Genomic DNA, 25,149 nt, shown 5'->3' on the forward strand with positions numbered 1-25,149 from the left:
GAACAGTTATGCACTGTTGGTGGGAATGCAAACTGATGCAGCCACTATGTAAAACAGTATGTAAGTTCCTCAAAAAATTAAAAATAGAATTACCATATGATGCAGTAATTCCACTACCCAGTATTTACCCAAAGAATATGAAAACACTAATTTGAAAAGATATGCACCCCTATGTTTATAGCAGCATTACTTGCAATAGCCAAATTACGGTAGCAGCCTATGTGTCCATGGATTGATAAATGGATAAAAGGTGATGTCATTAAAAAGAATAAAATTTTGCCAAATAAGACAGAGAAAAACAACTACCAAATGATTTCAGTCGTATGTGGAATTTAAAAAACAAAACAAATGATCAAAGAAAAAAAGACGCTAACCAAGAAACAGACTCTGAAGAATAGAGAACAAACTGGTAGTTACCAAAGGGAGTGTAGGAGAGGAGACGGGTGAAATAGATGACGGGGATTAAGAGTACACTTTTCATGATGAGCACTGAGTAATGTGTAGAATTGTTGCATCACTGTATTATACACCTGGAACTAATAAAAACTATACTGGAATTAAAAAACCAAACAAAAAAAATCCACAACTGCCCTATCCCCTCTACCCTCAGTTCCTGGTAAATACCAATCTACTTAATGTTTCTAAGAATTTTAATGTTTTAGATACCTCATATAAATGAAATCAGTCTTTTTTCTAATTTTATTGAGACATAGTTGGTTTACATCCCTATGTAAGTTTAATGCACACATCATGATGGTCTGATTTATATATATTGTGAAATGAGTACCACAATTGGTTCACCTAACTTCCATTATCTCATATAAAAGGGGAAAAAAACTTTCTCCTTGTGATGTTAACTGTCAGTATCTACTCTGTTAACAACTCTCATATATATTATATAGCAGTGTTAACTATAATCATCATGTTGCATATTACATCCTCAGTACTTATTTAATCTTATTAAGTGGAAGTTTGTACTTTTTGCCCATCTTCTTCCTAATTCTCCTCTCCCCCACCATCTACCACTAGTAACCAAAAGTCTGATCTCTTTTTCTGTGAGCTTGGTTTCTTTTTTTCTTTTTTAGTTTCTACATATAAGTGAGACCATTCAGTATTTGCCTCTGTCTACAATTTAATTTTAATCTAAAATATTAGCAGTCACTGCATGAAAGGGATTTTTGCTTGTTTTGTTTTGGGGCTTTCTATTGATAATTGGGCCTGAGCCCAGTCAATACACTGGATGGATTTTACGTGGCACGATAATATTTCACAGCCCCTATTAATGATCCATTCCTGAGGCGGTGCGACCGCAGCTGGAGGGCAGAGGAGGCGGGTTCGTGTTTCCTGGCCGAACCGGGCTGTGGGGGGGCGCGGGCCCTGGGCCGGGGCCGGGGCCGGGGCCGGGCTGTAGCTGAAGGCCCGCGGTGACAGCATGGGTGAAGGGGAGTGGGGCGGAGGAGGCCTTGGGCTGCTTTGGTCCGTGGGAAGGAGAGGGGGGCTGGGGGCTGGCGGGCTGGAGTCTTTGGTCCAGGCCGGGGATCTGAAAAAAAAAAGAAATTAAAAAAAAAAATGATCCATTCCTAAATACAGAAATTACATGTCATTATGTTGAAGGATCACTAATTAGATACTAATGTAGTTCTTGACTTTGAAGTTATTTATAAAATTTTAAATTTTCTTTGGATGTTAAATGAAATGGGATAGGGTATAAGAAATATGAGATAGAAAAGTCAGAGGGTAGATTTAATTACTGCATCCACCTGCAGTTAGTATTTATTACTATACTGTTTGACTCTGTTACATAACACTGGGAAACTTTTCATAGAGTGGAGAGTCTCCTGGGTTTTGGTTCCAGTTCTGCCATCGAAATGACCTTGGGCAAATCATTTAATTCCTTTAAGCTTAGGCATTATTATCCCCAGCAGTATGTTAACCCATAAAGATGGATGGAGATAATCATACTTGCTTACCTACCTTAGGGTAGAGTTATGGAAATAAATGGGGGAGTATCATGTCAAAAAGGTCTGAATTATTAGCTGTGGAAATACATAGGAAGGATTAAAGAAATCTCATCCTTTTCCAAACTTCTCTCCATTTTTATATGTCTTTTTTCTAAAAAATGTTATGTCATACTAGACTAAAAATTTACATTGCTCTTTTCCCCAGTTCCCTATCTATTGGACTATATTCTTCAAAATTAAACTCACAGATTAAAAATGGTCAACAGCTTTACAGCTTTTTTTTTTGCAGTGACTGGGTCTAGGAATGAGGGAGTAAAGGATACCAGAAATAAATTAGAGAAGAATTTCCCTCCCTTTTCCTTATTCACTCTCCCATTACTTCCTAGTCAGGAGAGCTTTAGTTTGAAAGTATAGAGATGACTAAGGGGTGTTTCTACAAGACAAGTGAATATTAGAAGTGTTACTTTGGGAGAATCTCAGGAATGGTTTGAATCTTCATTTGTAGTTTCACGTAACCTATACTAGGTATTCAAGCATTGTGACTCAGTGGTTTATGCAACAAGCAGGAAACTCAGGACCTGTGGGTTCTGGCCATGCATCTGACATATGTATACCACAAGTGAGCTAGTCATGCTCATTCCTGTGTTTTATTTAGTTTTTCATCCATTAATGAGGATGATGATTCTAAATTACATCCCAGAGTTGTTAAAAAAGTACAAAAAACAACTCGCAAAGAGGTATAATGCCATGAAAGCCAAAACAAAGGTAGTTTTCATGAGAGAATAGATGTAAAAATACTCCAAAACTTAGAATTTCTATACAGATATAAAGCATTACCTTTACCTGAGTGAGGGGGGAAAGGGATTCTGTGAATATGAAACAGGTAGATAATCCTGAAACCCATTTTGAATTATTGGTTTCAAACTCCACCCCACCTCCCACCCTTCACAAAAGGAAAAGAATATATTTTGAAAGTGGTATTTTGGCTCTTTTCATCCCTTATGTGTTTACCCAGAGTGAGGTGAGTGAGCAGAGCAAGGGCCCAAAGAAGAGACCGGAGGTAAAAAAGTAAAAGGTCCAGAAATCATTCACTGTTTGTTTTTTTAACCAGTTTCTTATTTTGTGTTTTCGGTGAGTGAGGGCAATGGCCAGCACACTAATTCTGAAACACACCTCCTAGAAGACGAAACTGCGGCTTAGAGAGCTTAAGTGACACCCTCCGTAAGAAATGGAGTGGGCGTTTGAAACCTCATCTCTCTCACTTCAGACACAGCCCGTGCTCTTTCTTGTTGCCTTGTTCTGCTTCAGGAAAAGCAGAATTTCTTTACAGAATAAATGCCAAGCAGACGTGTCCTAAAAAGTTACAAGTAAGTCAAGTTGTTCAGAGATCCTCCCCGTCTCTCTCAGGGCTACACAGGTTATATTGTGACATCTCTACATATCTCTGTATGCCTGCTTAATGTTCTTTTCTTGACTAACTGGATTCCTTAAATTTCTATTCTTACAAGGCTTCCGCCTGCCCTGATCATACCCCACGGCATCCAGCTTCTACCCTTGCTGTTTAATGCTCTCTAGGTTTCTAAGTTCAGATTCCAAACAGTGAGAACTGATTGGCCGACATCATGTTCCTACACGGGGCCACAGGTTGCTGGCCAGTTTTACATGGGGATTAGATAACTTGGGTCAAGTGTGGCTGCGGCTGAGGATGAGCAAGGTGGTCAAGCTTCTTGAGAACTGTGAGTGTGTAAGTAAGTCGGTATTCTGAAACTTAGCCTGTGCCATTTAAAAAATTCTCCCAAATAAGATCTGCTTTCATTTTTCTTCATTTGTGTGTTTTTATTAAGGATATGGCAGGGGTACCTGGGTGGCTCAGCTGGTTAAGTGTCTGGCTTTGGCTCAGGACATGATCTTACAGTCTGTCAGGTCAAGCTCTGCACTGGGTTCTGTGACTGGGATTATCTGTCTCTCTTTCTCTCCCCATCATCCCCCATGTGTTCTCTCTCTTTCTCTCCCCCAAAATACATAAATAAACTTAAAAAAAAGAATTATAAAAAAGATATTGCCACTCTTCCTATCATCTAGATTGAAAGTCTAAAAAATTTTAATCGATTTAGTTTTGTTGGAAAAGTAATGCATACACAGTGAAATATTTGGAATATAAAAGGTTATACACACTGGAGGTTGTCTCCTTTCTACCAAAGATTCTCAAAGCTCTCCTAGACGCAAACACAGCTAACAGTTTTTGAAGTATCTTTCACGAAACTCTGTGTTCAAGCATTTTATCCACATTCTATTTTGCATAAAAGTAAGAATACCATAAACACAATGCCTAGCTTTTCTCATTTAATAGGTAGATCTTGGGGCCTACTTCACATCAACATATACAGATTATTTTTTTCAGGTTTTGAATGGCTTCAAAAACCTTAATTATATGTATGTGACTTTGTTTTTTTAACTAGTCCCTTCTGAGATGCATGTATTTTATTTCCGCTTTTACTACAAATAGGGTTGCTATACGCATATATGTTTGTAAACAGCTGTAAATATTATTTATAAAATTTTCAGCCAAAGCATGCATAAAGTTTCCATTTTTAAACACTTATTTTTTGGGTATGTGTGTGCAAGTATCTGTTTTATTTATTTTTTTATTATAGTTTATTGTCAAGTTGGTTTCCATATAACACCCAGTGCTCATCCCAAAAAGTGCCCTCCTCCATGCCCATCACCCCCCTTCCCCTCTACCTCACCCCCATTAACCTTCAGTTTGATCTCAGTATTCAAGAGTCTCTCAGGGTTTGCCTCATTTTTATATACTTATGGACAAACTGCCTCCAAAGATGTTGTATTGATTTCTCTCATCATTTGTGCATAAAAGTTTCTATTTGCCCATACCATGCATATCCCTGTGTCCTGTCAACCTTTCTGATTTCTTCTAAGTTAGTAATTTCAATCATTTTTACTTCTACCTTCTTCCTTGTCCACTAAGTCAGTCAGTCACCTAGTTCTCTAAGTTCTTTGCCTCTTTCAACTCTTTCAAACTCCTTCAAACTCCATTTGTCTTTGGTTTTTTTCTTAATTTTTAGTTTAGAGAGAATGAGAGAGAGAGCAGGGGAGGTGGGAGGGGGGAGAATGAGAGGGAGAGGGAAAGAGAGGAAGAGAGAGAGAGAGAGAGAGAGAGAGAGAGGGAGAGAATACCTAGCAGGCTCCACATTCACAATGGAGCCCCACTCAGGGCTCCTTCCCATGACCCTGGGGTCATGACCTGAGCCAAAATCAAGAGTCCGCGCTCAAACAGCTAAGCCACCCAGGCACCTCATCCGTGTCTTTGTAACTGTAGTGCTATGACCTTAGTTACAGCTTTTGTTGCTGTTCATTAATTGGCTCCTAATACTTCATCCCATTTTCCTGCCTTATTAAGTCACGATTTATCCAAAAAGTGTCAGATTACTAATTTCCTAATTTTACTTCTTTTCTCAAAACCCTTTGGTGACTTCCACTGACATTATAAAGTCCACATCATTCTCCAGAATTCAGTCTCTATCCACTTTAGTGCCTTCACACATATATAAAAATTCTGTTACAAACTTCTGCCTTACTGTCTTCATGTTTTTTGCTTCATCACTTCTCTTTCATGGGAGTTCTTCTTTCTGTTCAAACCCAATTTCACATGTCCTTCAAGGATATGACCACTGCATGATGATAACCAATTCACAATTGTTTCTTTTCAGAATTGTTAAACGACTCAACATCTGTATCACTCATTTGGTATCACCCACAGTACAACTAACCATTTATTGTTTTTCCTGTCATCTGAACCAGGCTATAAACTCTAAGAAGCCATCCGTAAAACACTTATGTATCTCTCCCCGCCCCCCCCAGCCCCACAGAGCATAATCCCTCATATTCACAACCCCTTATATTTTGAGATATTAAAAAATATCTGCAGATTGAAACATGACAAGTATATTAAAAAGAGGAAGACACTGCTAAGCCCTTGAAAAAGAGTCAAAACATATAAAGGTACATTTGTTTTCCCTAACCTACATCAGGTGCCACAGATAGCCGCTAGGAACTCAAAAAACCACACAAGTGTTACAAGAAAGAGAACCATGCCAGTTATGAGGAAAGTTAAAAAGACTGCAAAAACACTAGTCAAAGTAGACTTAATAACTCAAAACAAATAACACTTCCCATCAGGCTGTCCCTAGATTATTAGACAATGTGTCTAGCATATAGTCATCAATCACCCTTGGGTTTGTACATTCTTTTGATATATCAAAAGTAGAGGCACTCTATCCACCTATTTCTTTGCTGAGAGTCTAGTTTCTTTCCCAGTTCTGGAGGAAAAGGGATACCCACAGCGAGCTATCGTAGTAGGCGATCAAGTCCAGATCCTGACCTTTTCTTACGTCTAGTGAGTAGGTGATCAAGTCCAGATCCTGACCTTTTCTTACATCCAGTGAAACGGAGTCTCAGTATCTGATTATAGTAAAATACTCCAGACCCTTGTTTTAAAGCTTGCCTTAGAAACTGAAATATGTATATATATGTATATATATATACATATATATATATGCATATATATATATGCCTGTAAAATAATACATTTGTTCTGTCTTTTAAAAAATATATATGCCTGTAAAATGTTTATTTATATATATAAATGCACAGAGATTTAGAAGGGCACACCTGCAAGTGCCTATTTCTGAGGGGAGGAATGGATTGGTACACATTACTTATATTATTTTAAAGAGATTTTGTCCTTTAAAACAAAAAGAAAATACATTTTATCTTGTGACTCATACCTATTCTCTTGAAGGAGTTTATCATTAAATTCCATAGTAGTTCTAAACATTCATCTGGGAAAAGGGGGCTATCACTTATATTTCCAATTTAACCAAATTCCTTGAACACACTTATCTGTAAAAATGCTTGTGGATATAAGTGACCAAAAAAAAAAAAAGTCTATGTATAAAGCCCTTCACTTCTGTCACATTGTCACTTAGAGGTAATATAAGCGTTGTACTGAAAACAACAAGATTTGAGTACTGGTTTTGGCTCTGCTAAAAATATGCTAGGGACCTTAGGCGAATCACTTTCTTTGTAAAATGGTTAATTCGACTAGGACGGATATTCTCTGATTATTAGAAGATTTACAAAAGATGTATAAAGATTTATAAAATCTATTCAATGAAGAAAAGTCTATTATTCATTTCTGAAGTGCTGCGAACGCAAGCGCAAGGCAAATTCCTTTCATTCAGCAAACACTGAAACCTCAGCACAAGCGTGGTAGGTATTAGAATGCACTCCAAATCTCGGGAGCTCATTCGCGAGGGTTTGGACGGATTTCCAAAAAAGCAAAAGTCCTTTACACTCAAGAAACGTTTCATTTTTCTTGATCGTAGCTATTCCCCAAGGTGCCAAGGTCTAATTGCCTTCAATAGTCACCAAAACCACTAGTAAGATGAAGACATACCTGCTGTGAACGTGGAGGTGACACAACTACAGTTCCCAGCATGCCTCTCTTTCTCACCACCGCCCTCTCCTGCCCCCGCTCCTGGACTCCGGCGGGTCGGGACTTGTAGTCTTATCCCACACTTGTGGGCGGCGCAGAAGCGCTATAGAGAGAAATGCTTTTCCCACTAGCAGGCCGTGAGTCTGCAAGTTCTAACTAAAATCTTACTCGACTGCCTAGGGTTTATTCTGCTCAGAGGCGAATTCCCTCCTTCCAGATCTCCTTAGATCTACTAGCAGCCTGGGAGGAACCACGCCCCGGAAGTAGTGTCAAGTAGTCCAGCCGAGAGCTAAGAATCTTCCACCCACTCCGAGAGAAGCTAGCACGGGCAGGGCTGGCTTGCGAGAGTGGCCGGGAGTCGGGGTGGGCGGGGTGGAGTGGGGAGAAATCAGCGCGTCCTAGCGCCTGGGGCGGAGCCACAGCGCGGGGTCGCGCGTCTGGGTGGCGGCGGGGCCGCGCCCGTGGAGAGAGGCGGCTGCGGCTGCTGGTGGAAGGGGGGAAAGGAGGAACCGGGAAGGGGGGGCAGGGCGAGCGGAGAGCCGGGTTCCTGAGGCGGTGGCGGCGTCTCCCAACGAAGGAGGAGGGCGGGGAAGGAGGATGGAGAAAGCTGGGGGTTGGGGTTGGCGCTAGCCGCAGCGGCTCGCCTCTTACTGTGGGAGAGTGGCCGCTGCTCCTGGAAGTTGTGGGGTCGGGAGCCGGGCCGGTGTCGCCGCTGCCGCCGCCTTAAGCTGTGGGGAGCAGAAAGGAGCGGCGAGGCTTAGCCGGGGTCGGGAGGGAGGGGAAGGGCCGGGGAAGCGAGCTGGGGAAGACTGAGCGGGCTCTGCGCCGGGCGGGCGGGCGGCGGCGGGGGGGCCAGCCACCGCAGCCGGGGGGACGCGGGAGGATGGAGCAAGTGGAGATCCTGAGGAAATTTATCCAGAGGGTTCAGGCCATGAAGAGTCCGGACCACAACGGGGAGGACAACTTCGCCCGGGACTTCATGGTGAGTCCTTCCCCTTGCTGTCGCCTCCTCTCGCCGGCACTGGAGCCCACCACCACCTCGCCCGGCTGGCCCGGGCCGCCAGCGCTTTGTGTGCAGCTGAGAGGAGAGGGGCGGAGTGGCGCGCACCAACTCCTTAGGGCCGGGTGGTCTCGAAGGCCGGCGGGAGGTGAGGTCGCCTCCGCCCCTCGGTCGTCTTCCCTCCCATCCCGCTTTCTCGGCCCCCTCCGCGGGCGCTCGGGCCGCGAAAAGAGCGGCCCCGACCGAGCCCGCACTCTGCACCGCCGCCCGCGACCATCTATTGTTTCTCGGGCGGGGAATCGGAGGCGAACGAGGTGCAGAGCCGGGGCGGGAGGGGGGCTCGTCTCTCCCCCACCCCCCCGCACTCCCTATCCACCCTGCCCCTCCTGGGAGGCTGGAGGCAAGGTGTCTACCCTGGGAGGAGAGCGCATCGCGGCTGATGGAGGAACGGGGTGTTGAGGTTGGCATTAACTCGTGGGTCCCTTTCCTCAGGCTGGTCTCAGAAGTGGGCAAGGTAGGAGTTCTGCCGTTTTTTTTGGGTTCGCAGTTATTATTCCAAGGCTTGGGAAGGGATTGCCTGTAAGGAATCTTGTGGTTTGCCCAATTCCGTTTACCCTCGTCCGGTCTCTTGTCTTTGGAGACCCAAGATTGAGATGGCGTTGGGGTCGTCGTGACTATAGATTGAGGGGGTAAGTGTGTGTGTATGGAGGGGGTGGTTATCTTGAAGGAAGCCTACTTCGGACTCCCTAGGGCATATTGTCGAAGGCGGAGGGGATGTGACTATCACTTCCTATCCGGGGTGGGGGTGGGGAACTTGGGAACAATAGTCCTGGTGGGGCGGAGGCAACGAAAAGGGCCGAATCCCTGAACTGGGAGATAACCTTCTCAGCCTCCCCCCGCCCCCCTCTTTCCGCCCTCCGCTTGGGCTGGCGGGCTGGAGAGGAGGTTAAAAGTCTTGTTCGTGAAATTACTCTAGATGCATCACATATGAGGGGGTCAGATCCAAAGGCGTGGGGCCAGAAGTCGACTTCCTACATTGTCCCCCCGCCCCTCCCCCTTTTATTTTTCTGCTGGACAATGTTCCCTTTAGGGTTGTTTCTCGGCTCAGGAGGCGGTGGTTGCGGCTGCTGCTCCTACGGATATTGCGCAAGACTGGGGCGTTGGAAACTCTGGAGGTCTGGGGAATGGAAAAGGAAGTGGGACTTTGGGAAGTGGTTGCTGCCTAGCCCTGGCGGGGTTTGAGAATGGGACATTAGCTAGGGAAAATCTTCCCCCTGCGTAAGATACACCTCCAAGAATAATCACTTAACTCGGAAATTCTCGATTGTAAAAAGGATACACAGTTAATGTCTATAAAAATGAATTAGCAGCAAACATTGGCTATTTTTTGTTTCAAAGTGCGGTTTAATTGTTTACAAGGTGCAGGTGAAATGACTTTTAGTACTGAAGTGCTGTTTCACATTTTAAAGTGACTCCGGTTTAGTAAGGCTTTGGCATTATAATTGTTAACAGCTTATAAAATAGATCGTTGACCTTACACAATATTACAATAGTATTGTTGAGCTTTGTGATTCCCGCCTTCCTAGACAAATGTTAGAGGACAGGAGTAAGATTTTGTTAGTATCTTTTCAGAACAGAAGAATATAAATAATCTATGCCTTATTTTAAACGTTTTCTGTTGATATTTAGCCTATGTATTTTTGAAAAATTAATTTTTGATCGAAGCCTACTTCTAAGGTAAAGAACATTTTCTCACCTTACATTGAGAATTTTGATGTTAGTATTTTTTGGGTAGTGTCACTTACCAATAATTCGATGGAGTCCCTTTTTTCTATTTTTTAGCAAAAATAGAAAGTATTTACTTAAGGTATTTAAAAAAGTTTAAAATTAGTTTTTTACAGTCTTATTTTGGTTATGGAAGAAGAGGTGGTGTGGTCCTTGGTCATTTCTCCTTTGCATGCTAGTCATCTTGTTATCCCTGAGCCTATCCTGTCAGGAAGGAGCATTGTTTGGTGATGAAGGCCATCAGGACAGGTGCCCAGTGTCTGAACTCCAGGGGAAGTAGCCTTGGGGTTCATGCTTTGGGTATGAGTCAGGGATTCCTATTGGAGATTTCCTTTCTGAGGGACTAAATGAGTTTCTTTTTTCTTCCATAATACCTAGGGATAGCTAGGTGATTCTACATTGGAGATTTGATGACTAAGGCTATTCTTTTATAGTGCTTGCTTTTTTTATTCCATGACTTGATAAGCAATAGCTATAATTAAGACTGCAAGATGGTGCTGCTTTTTCCCTTGAGTGGTATGCTGGGGGGGGGGGCGGGGAACCATGGCCTTCTACCATGGAAAGAGAATAGAAAATCAGCTAATAATTTTAAGTGTTCTGTTATTCTTCAGATCTTATGTGGGTTAAAAATTCATTTTTAAATTTTAGCATTTTAGAACTGAGCCTTAGAGATAATCTAGCTGTTATAATTCTATTCAAGTATAAGGTACTAATGTTCATTGTTTCAAATTTGGAAATTTTAGAATAATAATTAATAATGCCTTACTTTTAGGAAAGTGGATGGACATCCAAACTGTTTTCTTTCCATTGTTGTATCCAGCCTTCCTAGTCCCATCACCCAAAGGCTGTCTCTGTTTAATGCATCTGTGACCATTCTATATGTTCCATTTTATATTGTTTTTTTAAATGTTTATTTATTTTGAGAGAGAGAGAGAGAGAGAGAGAGAGAGAGAGCGCGCATGAGCTCATATGCACACGAGTAAATGAAGGAGGGTCAGAGAGAGAGAGTAAGACAGAAGCGGGCTCTGTGCAGTCAACAGTGAGCCCCATGCAGGGCCTAACTCAAGAACTGGGAGATCATGATCTGAGCCAAGTTGGATGCTTGACGGACTGAGTCACCCAGGTGCCCCAATATTGTTTTGTTTTGTTTTTTTACTTAACGTTTTCATAAGTGTTTTTCACTTGAAAAAGTCCTTTTCAGTGGCTATATAATCTTTCACCTGGCAGCCATTTTATAGCTTAACGATTTGCTTGTGGTTGAATGTTTATGCCATTTATTTTCTGTTATTACATATCATAATTCTTTAATGAACATTTATGCATAAAACTTCCTTATTTGGGAAGATTGCATAAGGTATCTTCTAGTAATGGAAGTGCTAGGTAAAAGGATATAAACATTTAATACAGATCTATAAATAACTTAAAAAATGTTTTTAACATTCTTTATTTTTGAGAGAGAGAGAGAGAGACAGTTTGAGCAGGGGAGAGGCAGACACAGAATCTGAAGCAGGTTCCAAGCTCTGAGCTGTAAGCACATAGTCCAATGCAGGGCTTGAACTTGTGAACCACAAGATCATGACCTGAGCCCAAGTTAGAGGCTTAAATGACTGAGCCACCAAGGGGCCTCTATAAATAACTTTTGGAAGACATTGTATCAGTTTATACAACTGTCAATAATGCATGAGTGTTTATTTAGTTATCTTGCTCTTTGATAATTTGATGGTTGGAAAATTATATCTTGTTTTAATCTGAATTTTTTTGATGACTAGTAAGGGTAGAAAAATTTCCACTTGTCATTAACTATTCTATGAGTTGTCTATTCTTGGCCTTGGTGTGTTGAGTCTTCCCCAACCCACCCCTAAAAAGGAGACTATGATACTGAGATGGCGTAAACTGTAGCACCAAGATGATTACTTACATGTTGAAGGTTAAACATCTGATTTTTGGCAGGTCCAGAACTCAATTTCAACTATCTTTACTGTAAGTCTTCTTTACAAGGTGGCAGACAGTGATCATACAAGTAAATGTATAAGGTAGAGTGGTGTGCATTCATATTTGACAGACCTGTGTTTTATTCCAATCCCTTTCCCTGGCTAGCTGTCTGACCATCGGCAGGCCACTTATAGGAAAATGGAATGACTGATCTTTTAAAGAAGCAGAATGCTACTTACTTTACAGGGCTGAGGTCTGGGACTGATATTTAGGGTCATCATCCAGCAAATTATTGTGCTAAAGGGTGTGTATTCTCACATGGCTAATTTATGTAGTCAGATAACTAGACATAGAAAGAAAGGAAGAAGTATCTGGGCTTTGTTTTCAATCACTTTCTTGTGCTTTTTAAAGCTTTATGATGTCTAAAACATTAAAACAAATAGATTTCTTCTGATCAGGCTAAAGTTTATCTAATTTATATTACACACTTATATTTGAAAAAAAATCACAAAAGACATTTAAGCTATAAACCAGTATGGTAGTTTCATCTTAAAAGCCAGTTTTCTCTATATTTATGTAGGTGAAAACAATATAATAGTGAATTCAGTGGAGTATTTAAAAAACAATGCAACAAAGGCGCCTGGGTGGCTCAGTCGGGTAAGCGTCTGGCTTTGGCTCAGGTCAGATCTCACGGTTCTGTCGGTTTGGGCCCCTCGTCGAGCTGTGTGCTGAGGGCTAGCTCAGAGCCTGGAGCCTGCTTCGGATTCTGTGTCTCCCTCTCTCTCTGACCCTCCCTAGCTCACACTGTCTCTCAAAAATAAATAAAAAGCATTAAAAAAATTAAAAAAAAACACAATGCAACAGAGTGTGAATTCTAGTACTATTTCATGAAATATTGGGAGGAGGATTTGAGGATATTTTTCTAAGGCTGAACTGGGATATAATAGCAAGCCATCCTATATTAAAATGCTATTTAAAATAACTTTGGGGCACCTGGGTGGCTCAGTTGGTTAAGCGTCCGACTTCGGCTCAGGTCATGATCTCAGTTTGTGGGTTTGAGTCCCGTGTTGGGCTCTGTGCTGACAGCTAGCTCAGAGCCTGGAGCCTGCTTCGGATTCTGTATCTCCCTCTCTCTCTGATTCTCCCTGCTCATGCTGTCTCTCTCTGTCTCTCAAAAATAAATTTAAAAAATTTTAAAAAATAACTTGGATGTTTTAAACTAATCTGAAGTTAATTTATCAAAGATGCCCAAGAACTACCATAGAAGTTATTTATTTCAGGGGATTTATTATATAAAACCATTTGTTCTACAATTGGTAATCCTGACAGAACTGCTCAAAATAACCCGTCTGTTTGCTTGGTTATGATTAAATAATTGTTATATGGTTTTTATTGTACTACAGTAACAGTAGTGACTTTATAGATTATTTTAAGTAAGAAAGAAATGAACATTTTTCATCTGTATTATATACTGAACACTGTGTCAGATACTTTACACCCTTTCTTACTTAACCTGTCAGCAATTTATGAGGTAGATAGAACCTGTATTTTACACATGAGGAAGCATACTCAATGAGAGGTATCTTGCTTGACTTCAAAACCTCTGTTCTATTTATGTATGTGTCTATGCATGTAAGCTCTATACCCAGTACAGATGTAGACCCCAAGATTGAGTCCCATGCTCCTCCGACTAAGCCAGTCAGGCACCCCCAAACCTCTGTTCTTTTCGGTTTGTTTCTCCAGGTTACCTCTAAGGTCTCTTAGGACCTAGCCAGGACTAGGTTAGTGCTAAATGAGGGAGGTTTTAAGGTGGAACATGTTTAGGAGAGTGGTAGATAATCTGCTATAACTAATGTAGTAGTTCATACTTTTTGATCTTGAGTCCTTTACATTCTTTTTTTTTTTTTAATGTTTTTTATTTATTTTTGAGAGAGAGAGACAGTGCGAGCAGGGGAGGGTCAGAGAGAGAGGTAGATACAGAATATGAAGCAGGTTCCAGGCTCTGAGCTGTCAGCATGGAGCCCAACGCGGGGCTGGAATCCACGAACCATGAGATCATGACCTGAGCCAAAGTCGGATGTTTAACTGACTGAGCCACCCAGGCGTCCCCCGAGTCCTTTACATTCTTAAAAATTATTGAAGGCCCCCCAAAAGCTTTTATTTATTTATTATACTACAAATTAAAACAATTTTAAAAACAGTACACTTTAAGATAATGATAATAAACCCATTTCATATTAATTATATGATTAAAGGTAATGAGAAGCAGCATTATTTGTATATTTTTGCAAATTTCTACAACATCTGGCTTATTAAAAGCCCCTCCCCTGTTTCATTCATACCGTTGCAATGTTACATTTCAAATAGCATCACATGTCATGTACTCTAGAAGACTCTACTGTATACTCCTAAGAGAATGAAAGTGATTTTTAAAAATTTTTGTGCTAAAGTCTGTGCATTCACATATTTATAGGTGAGGAAACATGATTTCATATTATTAGGAAAAGAGTTTTAACTTCATGGACTCTGTCAAATGGTCTGGGGGTGGGCTATCCTTGAACCAAAGTTTGAGAACTAGTGAGGTAATGCACAGTAAGGGCTAACTAACAGCAACGCTAAGTAAGTTAGGTAGGGGTTAGATTGTGAAAGTTCTTATATCTATATATATCTATATATCTATAATTCTATAATTCAGTAATAATTTTGAACAGTTCTACACTACAACTCCCATGGAAAGTGGGCAGGTGTTAAGAAAATACGTATAATAAGAACATTCTAGCAGTGTTTCCTCCACTCACCCCCATTCTCTGGCTCCAGCCTTCTTTTTAGTATGAGCCTTCATTTCTGTCATTCACATAGGTGCTAGTAGAAAAGCTAAGAATCACTACCATGAGTCTCTAGAGAGCCACTGCCTGTTTTAAGAAGGGTAAGCAGTGATTGGGCACCTGGGTAGCTCAGTCCGTTAAGTGGCCTTCTTTGGCTCAGGTCATGATCTCATGTTAGTGAGTTTGAGCCTCACATTGGGCTCTCTGCTTCTGGCACAGAGCCCACTTTGGCTCCTCTGTTCCTTTCTCTTCCCTTCTCTGCCCCTCCTCTGCTCGTTCTCTCTCTCAAAAAAAAAAAAAAGTAAGCAGTCATTTGACAGATTTGTGTTGTAGAAAGTAGATTCTGATGGCAATATTAAGGGTGGAATTAGTGACGAAGGAGAGCATTTTGGAAGCTTGTTGAAATATAAGCAGACTAAGACAGTAGAATAGAGAGTATAAAAAGGATCTGATGAGAATTAAGAGAGAAGATTTAATGATTCACTAGATGTGGGTAGTGAAGGAGAAAGAAATATTTGCAGTATGACTCCAAGGTTCCTGGTTCAGTATACTATCACCCAAGTTAGAAGATACCATTTGGTAGGGTTAGTAGTATGGGAGGAGAAACAGGTAGAGGGGATCAAGCAGAAGATGGTTGGAGATTTCAAGGTAGAGGGAATTAGTTTAGTTTTAAATGTGTTAAACTGAGATGCATGAAACATTGAATAGAAATGTAGGGCTCAAGAGATCTGACAGGATGGAGTTAAAAAATGTGAAAGTTGTCTAATAAGCATGTCAGAGGTAGTTGCAAGTATAAGAGCAAATGAGTGTATTCAGATGAACATATAAAGTGACCAGCTTTAGGCTGGAAAGCAACAGCATATAAAGAGCAGCCAAAAAGGAGGTTAGTGACTGTCCCTGAGAAGGTGTGTTCAGAAAGAAGGGAAGAGAACCCAGAGGCTGTCAGAAAAGTCTGGGAGAGCTTCAGGAAAGGAACAGTTAGAAAAATAAAATACTTCTGGGAGGAGTGGAAAGGGAAGGTTGAGAAAGTGCCCATTCTTTTTGTCAAGTAGGAGTGATTTGTTGACTACAAATAGCAGTTTAGGGCGGAATATAGGACAAATCTGGATTATAGTTGAGAAAATAGGTAAAATAAGTATAAATTATTCCCCCCCCTTTTTTTGTTAAATGTTTGTTTTAGAGAGAGACAGCGAGTTGGGGAGAGGCAGAGAGAGAGAGAGAGAGAGAGAGAGAGAGAGAGAGAGAATTCCAAGCAGTCTCCATGCTGTCAGTACAGAGTCCAATGTTGGGTTCGAACTCGTGAATTGTGAGATTATAACCTAACCTGAAACCAAAAGTTGGACACTTAACCGACTAAGGCCACCTAAGCACCCTGAGTATAAATTCTTAATATTTACTTTAACTTTCCAAAAGTAGATGGTAGCAACTAGAAGAAGACAGATTGAAGTAGAATTCCCCTCCCACATTCTACTTTTTTTTTTTTAAGGTAAGATGGATGCAGTTTCTTGCTTTTTTCATGTTTCTTAACTATATGTATGCCCTCTTTTGTAAAATGAAATATTTAAAGAAGATTTTTTTTTTAATGTTTACTTTTGAGAAAGAGAGACAGTGTAAGTGGGGGAAAGGGCAGAGAGAGGGAAAGACACAGAATGTGAAGCAGGCTCCACGCTGTGAGCACAGAGCCCTGTGTGGGTTCAAACTCATGGACCTTAAGATCATGACTGGAGCTGAAGTCGGATGCTCAATCAACTGAGCCACCCAGGTGCCCCTAAATATGATTTTAAAACACAGGTAATGAGAACTTTCATTTTGGTTAAATGAGAACTCTGAAGTTTTTTATTTAAAGTTTGGGTTTGAAATGGTAGAAGACTGGAAGGAAGAAAAGACTGAAAGCCTGGAAGGTCTTATGCTGCACAGCCAAAATATGTATAAACATTTTCATTGTTACACTGTTTAATACCGTGGCTTGTAGGTGTTTTAAAAATCAATAACAGCTTTATGGAGAGATACTTCACTTACCATAAAATTCATCCATTTAAGCTGTGTAATTTAATAGTTTTTAGCGTATTCACAAAAATGTGCAGTCCTCATTACAGTTTTTTTATCACCCCCCAAAGACACCCCCTACCCATTAGCAGTTATTCTTCCTTCCTTACCTCCCCCTCCCCCCAGCCCTAGGCAACCACTAATCTACCTTCTATCGCCATGGATTGGCCTATCCTGGACATTTTATATAAATGGAATCATGAAATATGTGATGTTTCGTGACTAAGTCCTTTGACTTAGTATGTTTTCAAGGTTCATCTATGTGTTGTAGGCATCAGAAATATTTAATTTCTTTCTATGACTGAATAATATTCCATTGTATGGATATACCACATTTTGTTTATTCATTCATCCTCTGATAGACATTTGAATTGTTTCCACTTTTTCAAATCTTTTCTTTATATAATAAAACATTTTATGTTTTATAAATGAACATTTATGTACAAATTTTTGTTAGGATATATGTTTAGGATATATGTTTTCCTTGATCTTGAGTATATACCTAGGAATAGAATTAAAGACTGATACGGTAACTGTTGAATATTTTGAGGAACTGTTAGATTGTTATACAAAGCTGCTGTACATTTTACATTCCCACCAATTTCTCTACATTCTCACTGACACTTGTTATTGTCTGTCTTTTTAATTATAGCCATCCTACTGGGTGTGAGGTAGGTTATCTTGTGGCTTATAGGTGTTTAAAATATCTTCTTAAGTTTATATAACTGGTACTGTATGTATGTCTAACGTGTCTTTCAAAACTATAGTGATAGAAAGTATTTTCCACTTTTTTGCATTTGAGCTAATTTTAGGGTTTTCCCAGTGCAATTGGTTCAGTTTTTTAGTCAGCCTTTGATCATTATCTAGCCAATCATACTTGTATTCTAACTAACTTTGCAAGTGGAAGTAAACTTTTAAGGAACTCTCCTGACACGGCTCACTGGAGACAGCATACTACAAATTTACAAGTGTTAAAATTCTCAAGAGTGTTTTATGCCTATATTTGCTTTTAGAATACCGTTAGCTTTTTCCCTTCAGTATTTGACATTTAGTTTGGAAAAGGGTTTTGACAGTTTGAAACTGAAAGTAAGACCTTAACGTTTAGACAGATTAGGTTTTTTTGTTCATGTGTTATGTGTTAAACACTTCTTTTTTTTTTTTAATGTTTATTTTTGAGAGACAGAGCATGAGCTGGGGAGAGGTAGACACAAAATCTGAAGCAGGCTCTAGGCTCTGAGCTGTCAGCACAGAGCCTGATGCGGGGCTTGAACTCATAAACTGCGAGATCATAACCTGAGCCACAGTTGGATGCTCAACCAACTGAGCCATGCAGGTGCCCCAATGTGTTAAACACTTCTGTGTTTCTATAGCACTCAGTTCATTAGATTCATAAACATTTACATTTCTGATTTCCCGGACTGAAAGCCTCCAGGGCTAGCAACTGGGACTTAATTATCTGTGTATCCTCATTGCTTAATATAGTACTTGGCACTTAATTGGCATTAATGGCCATTGCATGAGCAGAAATTGTAGTGAGCTTAAAATTCTAAGACTGAGAGGGGCACCTGGGTAGCTCCGTCCATTGAGCATCTGACTTAACGGCTCAGGTCACCATCTCATGGTTTGTAGTCCAAGCACCACATTGGGCTCACTGCTGTAGACATAGATCCTGCTTCTCTCTGCCTCTCCCTCCCCCAAGTAAATAAACATTAAAAAAATCACAAGACAGAGATTTATTCTTCAAGTGGATTCTTCAGATAGTCTGAAGAGCTTGTCTCTTAGATGAGCTTGAACTGCTTTTCCTCTTTATATGCATGAAGATGTACTTATACAACTGTAGTTGTATTTCATTATCTACTGAAAAACAAAATATCAGATAAAATACTAGACTGAATTCAAGAAAACATTTAGATAAACAGTATTTTACTAATTGTATCTTTTGCATACATTTGAAAAATAGTACAGTACATATTTTTTTCTGGCTGCTGTCTGGTATGATAAGGATTCAGGGAGCCACTTAAAGTAACCACTTAGTATCTCCTACCCCATGAATCCTACTTTGGGGACATTATCATAGAATATTTATTTTAATAAAATATCTACTTTTAACTTTTGATTTTAGATTTCGTTAATAAAATCCACATACCATGTCACTGGTGTTTATTCAAAAATAGTGGTATCCTTGTAACTTGTGGGTGATTTGAGAGTGATTCCGGCAATAGCTGTTCTCTTCGTGCCTCTAGTTTCTTGCCTCATCCAATCCATTCCAAATAGGACACTCACTTTCCTAAAATACCATTTTCAAGTGTTGGCATCTGTGGAATAATAGAAAGCATACTGGTTGTAAAATCAGGATATGTGAATTTTAGTCCCAGTGTTGCTGCTTATTTCTGTTTATTAACACATTTATGTGGGACCATATTGGAAACATGTTTTTATTTTTATTATCAAAAAATGTAAGTTCAAAAACAACTCAAAGCTCCCTTTGATCACCATTAAAATAATTAGAATTTTAGATGCCTAAGCCAAATCAAAGCATCAGATCCAAGCTCCGCTTATTTTCAAACTGAAATTATATGTGGTCTTCCTAATTTCCCTTTCTCTTGTTCCCCCAATTTTGTAACTTTTGCCCCAGTTTAGAATCACAAGCTAATAGGATAAAGTTTATACTTTGGCATTCCAGAGCCTTTTAAACATAGTCATACATTACCTGAGCAGTATTAAACTCCTATATTCTGTAGTATGTATACTCTTTCCTCTAGAATAAGCTATTTCTTCACCTTGAGCATACCCACCAAATGAATGAGATCTTCTCTGTGGTTGTACTATTAAACATACTTTTTCCATTACTTAGGAAACTTTTGTTATAGACCAGTACTTTGAAGATCAAAACACTAAAAATTTAGGATGGCTTTACTATGTTCACCCAGAACTCAGAAGCAAAAATTAATTAACTAATTCTCATGCTGGAATAAATATTTTAGCTCAGTTATATTAACTGTAAATATTTCATTGTAATGATATCTCTACTGTCAATTCAATTTTCAATGTCATGGAAAAGAGCCTTGCATTAAATTTGAGTTCAAGGTTTATCCAAAGCAAGTCCAATGATATACAGTTAGTCTAACCCTTAAGACCCTAAGTCTCATCCAGATAGTTGAGTTTTTCTCCCAACATTTTGTATTTCCTGTACTACATTTAAATTTTAGATTCTTTTAAATTCTAAAAAATTTTTTAGATTCATGCAATCAAACCTTGACAATTATCTCCTTCCCTCTGAAATACACAAAAGTCTTGTTTCCATTTGTAAAATACAATAGTGTGATGAATTGGCTTATGGCATATATAAGTAGTTTGTCTCTCAGTTTTTCCTGGAGAATGTGGAACGTGGATCATGTTATTCTCAGAGGCTTTGGGATATTTGCTAATATCCATATTTCCTATAATAAGTGTTCTTATTATAATCTGCATTTGAAAAGCTATTTAACAACATGAGTAGACTCTGGAGGAATGCAAAAATGTGTCCCTATCATCCTTCCTTGGTTCTTACCATCTACCATTCATACAAAAGATATTCCTTAAGTGCCCACTATGCCCTAAGACCTGTGTTTAGAATTAGCAATTGAAAATAGGACAGTCATTTTCCTCAAGAAGTTTACCAACTATGAATAGACTTGTGAGAAGCAGCAAAAAGTTTTCTTGGGGGCATTGGATGAGCTTCAGGGTCTGTGGATCCTCTCAAATTATACATAATATTTTGTGTATAAGTTCTTATTGGGGATGTGTTAGAGAGGGTTCATAGCTCTTAGATTCTCAAGGGTCTTGGGTATCAAAAACCTTAGAAGCTCCAGACTAATAGAAAGATAACAAGGTTTGGAGCCACACAGCAATTTTTATCTTGGCTGTGCTATAAGCAGGTTTATCTAGGGAAATTGTGGATGCACTACTTACCAGATTGACCAAGATCAAGATAATAGGTCTGTAAAGCTACTAACATAGTATGCAGAAGGTACTCAATAGTAACTCAAGATGTCATATTATTCTAATGGAAGTGTATTCAAGATTTAAACCTAAGAGGCACGAGAGTCGAAATCTGCTTGTTTGTCAGGTAGACTGGCATAAAAGGCATTCCGGATATAGGAAACTAACGGCGTTTGCAGCAGAGAACTGTGGGTTTGAGATGAGAGGAACAGAGTGGCTGGCAAAGGATAAAATAAACAAGGCCTGTATACTGAAATAATAAGAGGGGATTCCCAAAGTGAGAACAATTTAAATTCTGAGAATGAGATGAGTATGAAGTTAGGCTTTGCATCCCTGCAAGTTTTTGTGAGAAGTATTTTGATGTCTTATTATGGTGTAGTTGTTTATTCTTACAATGTATTATTTGGTATGAAAAATCTTTTTAAAACTGAGTTTCAAACACATGGTCAGTATTCTCAAATATGGTAATTTTACTTTATCCCATATATAAAAAATAGTACCGTGTTTATATAATTCTTAGATGCTTAGATCAGTATTTTTCACTGGCTTCTGTTAAAAGTGCCCTGTAAAAAAATTACATCAAAAAAAGTCTGTAGGAACTAGGCTTATCCTTTCAGTGATTGGCCTCTTGCTTAGTTTGGATTTTTTAACACATTTGAGTTTTGCATAAGATATCTCTGAAGAGTTTGAGACTACATATTTGGGACCAGAACCAAAGTAAGAAAGGAAAGGAGTTGTAGACCCCATGATACAAAACAGTGAAGAGTAGCTTTTCTGGATACCTGCTTCCCACGTTATATACAATGGATTTACTCATAAGTTATAGACCCTTTGATGTTAAAAGGAACATTAAACCTGCTTAGAAATGGAGAAATTAAAGAACTTCATGCAGATTTTGTCATTAGAAGTTGGCAGAGTTGAGTTTGTCCTCAATTATCAAAGCAGATGCTTTTTCTACGACATGATGTTGCTTAGGCCAACAATTGCATTCTTACGATTTATAGGAAAAGTCAATAAAAAAAAGAAAAGTGGGGTATGAGAAGTACAGAAAAATTCTTTGTTGGGACGCCTGGGCAGCTCAGTGGGTTGAGCGTCTAACTTTGACTCAGGTCATGACCTTGCGGATTTGTGAGTCAGGGCCCCATGATGGTTGGGCTTGCTGCTGTCATCTCAGAGCCTGCTGTGGATCCTCTGTCCTTCTCTTTCTGTCCTTCCCCTGCTTGCAGGTGCGCGCGCTCTCTCAAAAATAAACATTTTTTAAAAATCATAAAAAAAAATTATTTATTGGCTGACTCAGTAGGTTAAGCATGAGACTTTGGCTCAGGTCATGATCACATGGTTTATGACTTTGAGCCCCATGTCCAGCTCTGTGCTGACAGCTCAGAGCCTACAGCTTGCTTCAGATTCTGTCTCCCTCTCTCTGTCCCTTCCCTGCTCACGCTCTTTCTCAAAGATAAGTAAACATTAAAAAAAATTCTTTGTCAGTATAGATTTTTATTTGCAGCCTACTCCTGAACTGGCTTAAGTGGAAAAAAAAAAAAGATTATTGCAACAGAACACTACAAGAACCAAGAATTGGAGAGCTATGTATAAAGCTAGGCACTTCTTTTCTTGCCTTTTCTCTTCACAGCCCCTTATTCTACGATTTATTATAGTTTCTCTGTCTCTAGATGACTGTTTGGATACTTGTCTTTGTTTCTTATGCATCTGCTTTATTGTTTTCTCTTTGTGCATTTTGGCTTTTGCTATTTGGGGCTGCATATTCTGAATAAAGACATTCCTTTTGGTGTCTAATCTATCTCATTCACTTTATCTCAGTTTAAGGTAAGAGATCAGAATGACTATAATTGCTATATCTCATTTTCACATTACTTCAAGAATCATTCAGCTTCCCAGTGAGATGAATATTATGTAAGTTGACCAAGGAAGGTGGGGAGCTCATTCATATGTATGGAAGGGAAGGGACTTTTCCTATGAAAAGAGAGTAATAGTTCACTAACTAGGAAGGCAGTGCAAAGAGTAGTACAAAAATCCTTGAAGCAAAACTGAAAAATTTATTAAGGTTTCAGCCCCAAATAAACTACTCACTTTGCTTCAGAGAAGGGAAAAAGAAAGATACAGAGTTGTTATGTCTTGAGGGGCACAGGGTGGCTCAGGTGGTTAAGTGTCCAACTCTTAGTTTCAGCTCAGGTCATGATCTCATTGTCCACCTCAGGCTCTGTACTGACAGCATGGAGACTGCTTGAGAGTCTCTCTCTCTCTCTCTCTCTCTCTCTCTCTCTCTCTCTCTCTCTCTCTCTCTCTCTCTGCCCCTTCGCCCCCATATGTATTCTCTCTTAAACTTAAAAGGAAAAAAGAGTCATTATAACTTGAGAGAACATTCTTTTGGCTCTGGTAGAGTGTTATTTTGCATATAACAATACTTATTAAACAAAAGGCAAATTTTTGTATGTGTGAAAACTGTAAAATTAAAATAGTCTATAAGCTGCATATTTATGGTACCTAAAATTTACATTGTAGTTTTTCAAAAGTGTTCAAATATGGAACCAGAACATTACCTTCTTGCAAGTAAATATTATTAGAAAGATCAATTTTATTGAAGTATTGTATCTAGTCATTCTTTGTTCGTTCCCTGAATATATAGCTGAAATATAGCGCTATCTGAAAGACTAATATATTTTCTTCACAATGGATTTTGCATCAATAAAGTAAATCTATAGGGCGTTAATCCTGAGTCCTTTAAAAATTAAGTATTGTGATGTATTACCTTGTTACTGTGCCTGTCCTTTGTATCTGTCTGCTTTTGCACTGCTTTTCTGCTACCCTTTCTCTAGTTTTCTTTATCTACATTGTCCATCGACCTATTTGTGTTTAAGATCTGTTAATGTGTGTTGGAAATGGGTCTTAGAACTAGATCAGGATGTACTGCGTAATTGAGAAATTTTCTGTAATTTATACTTAGTATTTGTAATTCTTTACTTTAAAAAAAAAATAAGCTCTACCTTCAACATGGAGCTTTAACTCACAACCCCAAGGTCAAGAGTCACGTAATCTACTGACTGAGCCACTAAGGCACCACTGTAATTCTTTACTTTTATTTATTAATTAAAAAAAATTTTTTTTTATGTTTTATTTATTTTTGATAGAGAGAGACAGAGCATGAGAGGGGGAGGGGCAGAGAGAGAAGGAGACACAGAGCTGGAAGCAGGCTCCAGGCTCTGAGCTAGCTGTCAGCACAGAGCCTGACGCGGGGCTTGAACCCACGAACGTGAGATCTGACCTGAGCCGAAGCCAGAGGCTCAACCGACTGAGCCACCCAGGCGCCCCTGTAATTCTTTACTTTTAATACTGTAAATAGATTATACAATGCCAAGGAAAAACATAGAGTAGACGGATATCAGTAATAGGATTCTGCAACTGAAATAACTGGGTATGTCCAAGTATTTATCATTAAACTTATTCACTGGCATTATTAGATGCTTTAAAAAGTTTTTCTTAATTTATAATATGGATAGCAGAAGATTATTAAAGTAAGAGAAATATGGCTTTAATGCTTAATATAATATATGCTTTGGTCTTTTTAAGGAAAAGTAAAGAGAATGGGTACCTGGATGCCTCAGCTGATTGGGCCTCCAACTTCAACTCAGGTCATGATCTCATAGGTGGCGAGTTCAAGACCGGCCTTAGGCTCTATGCTGACAGACCAGAGTCTAGACCCTGCTTTGGATTCTGTGTCTCCTTCTCTAACTGTCCCTTCCCTGCTTGTGCTCTCTCTGTCAAAAATAAATAAACTTACAAAAAACATTTAATAGTTCAAAAACTTGAAAAAAATTTGTTTGTGAAAGTCAACATTCATAGGAACTATTATTTCCTTTCTTGATTGAGTAATTAGTCAGTTAGGCAAAGGCTAGCTTTACTTCCTCAGCCACTTTGTTCCTTTAACCCCCATTGTATTTTGATTTCAAGGTCTACCATTCTGCTGAAATTGCATTTACTATGGTTGTCTCAGATCTTCTGGACCCCCAGTAGATTCTTTATAGTAATGTGTATCTTTGTTGATGCCTCTTTAACATTCAGCACTGTTGACTATCTTTTTTTTTTTTA

At 39.4% G+C, this 25,149-nt stretch overlaps 2 protein-coding genes across 2 annotated transcripts in view; one reads left to right on the forward strand and one right to left on the reverse strand.

The window, feature by feature from the left end:
* Positions 1 to 730: 730 nt before the first annotated feature.
* On the reverse strand, positions 731 to 7,783 carry LOC115306439 (formin-like protein 18). The gene is made up of 2 exons (XM_029956838.1): positions 7,438 to 7,783; positions 731 to 1,540 (listed from the first exon to the last, which is right to left on the reverse strand). The coding sequence occupies exons 1-2, from the start codon at positions 7,477 to 7,479 to the stop codon at positions 1,280 to 1,282; spliced, it is 303 nt and encodes a 100-aa protein (XP_029812698.1). The 5' UTR covers positions 7,480 to 7,783; the 3' UTR covers positions 731 to 1,279.
* Positions 7,784 to 8,321: 538 nt separating this feature from the next.
* PTPN12 (protein tyrosine phosphatase non-receptor type 12) overlaps positions 8,322 to 25,149 on the forward strand; it is a 92,641-nt gene continuing 75,813 nt past the window's right edge. Inside the window, exon 1 of the mRNA XM_029927894.1 lies at positions 8,322 to 8,458. Coding sequence (XP_029783754.1) covers positions 8,360 to 8,458 — 99 coding nt within the window. The 5' untranslated portion in view covers positions 8,322 to 8,359. The remainder of the gene's footprint in view (positions 8,459 to 25,149) is intronic.

This window comes from Suricata suricatta, chromosome 2 (genome assembly GCF_006229205.1).
Source record: "Suricata suricatta isolate VVHF042 chromosome 2, meerkat_22Aug2017_6uvM2_HiC, whole genome shotgun sequence".
NCBI lineage: Eukaryota > Metazoa > Chordata > Mammalia > Carnivora > Herpestidae > Suricata > Suricata suricatta.

Coding starts and splice junctions, on each gene's coding strand:
- LOC115306439 (XM_029956838.1), bottom strand. CDS start 7,479: ATGCTGGGAACTGTAGTTGTGTCACCTCCACGTTCACAGCAG. Junction 1,541..7,437: donor CACCTCCACGTTCACAGCAG/GTATGTCTTCAT, acceptor TTTTTTTTTCAG/ATCCCCGGCCTGGACCAAAG.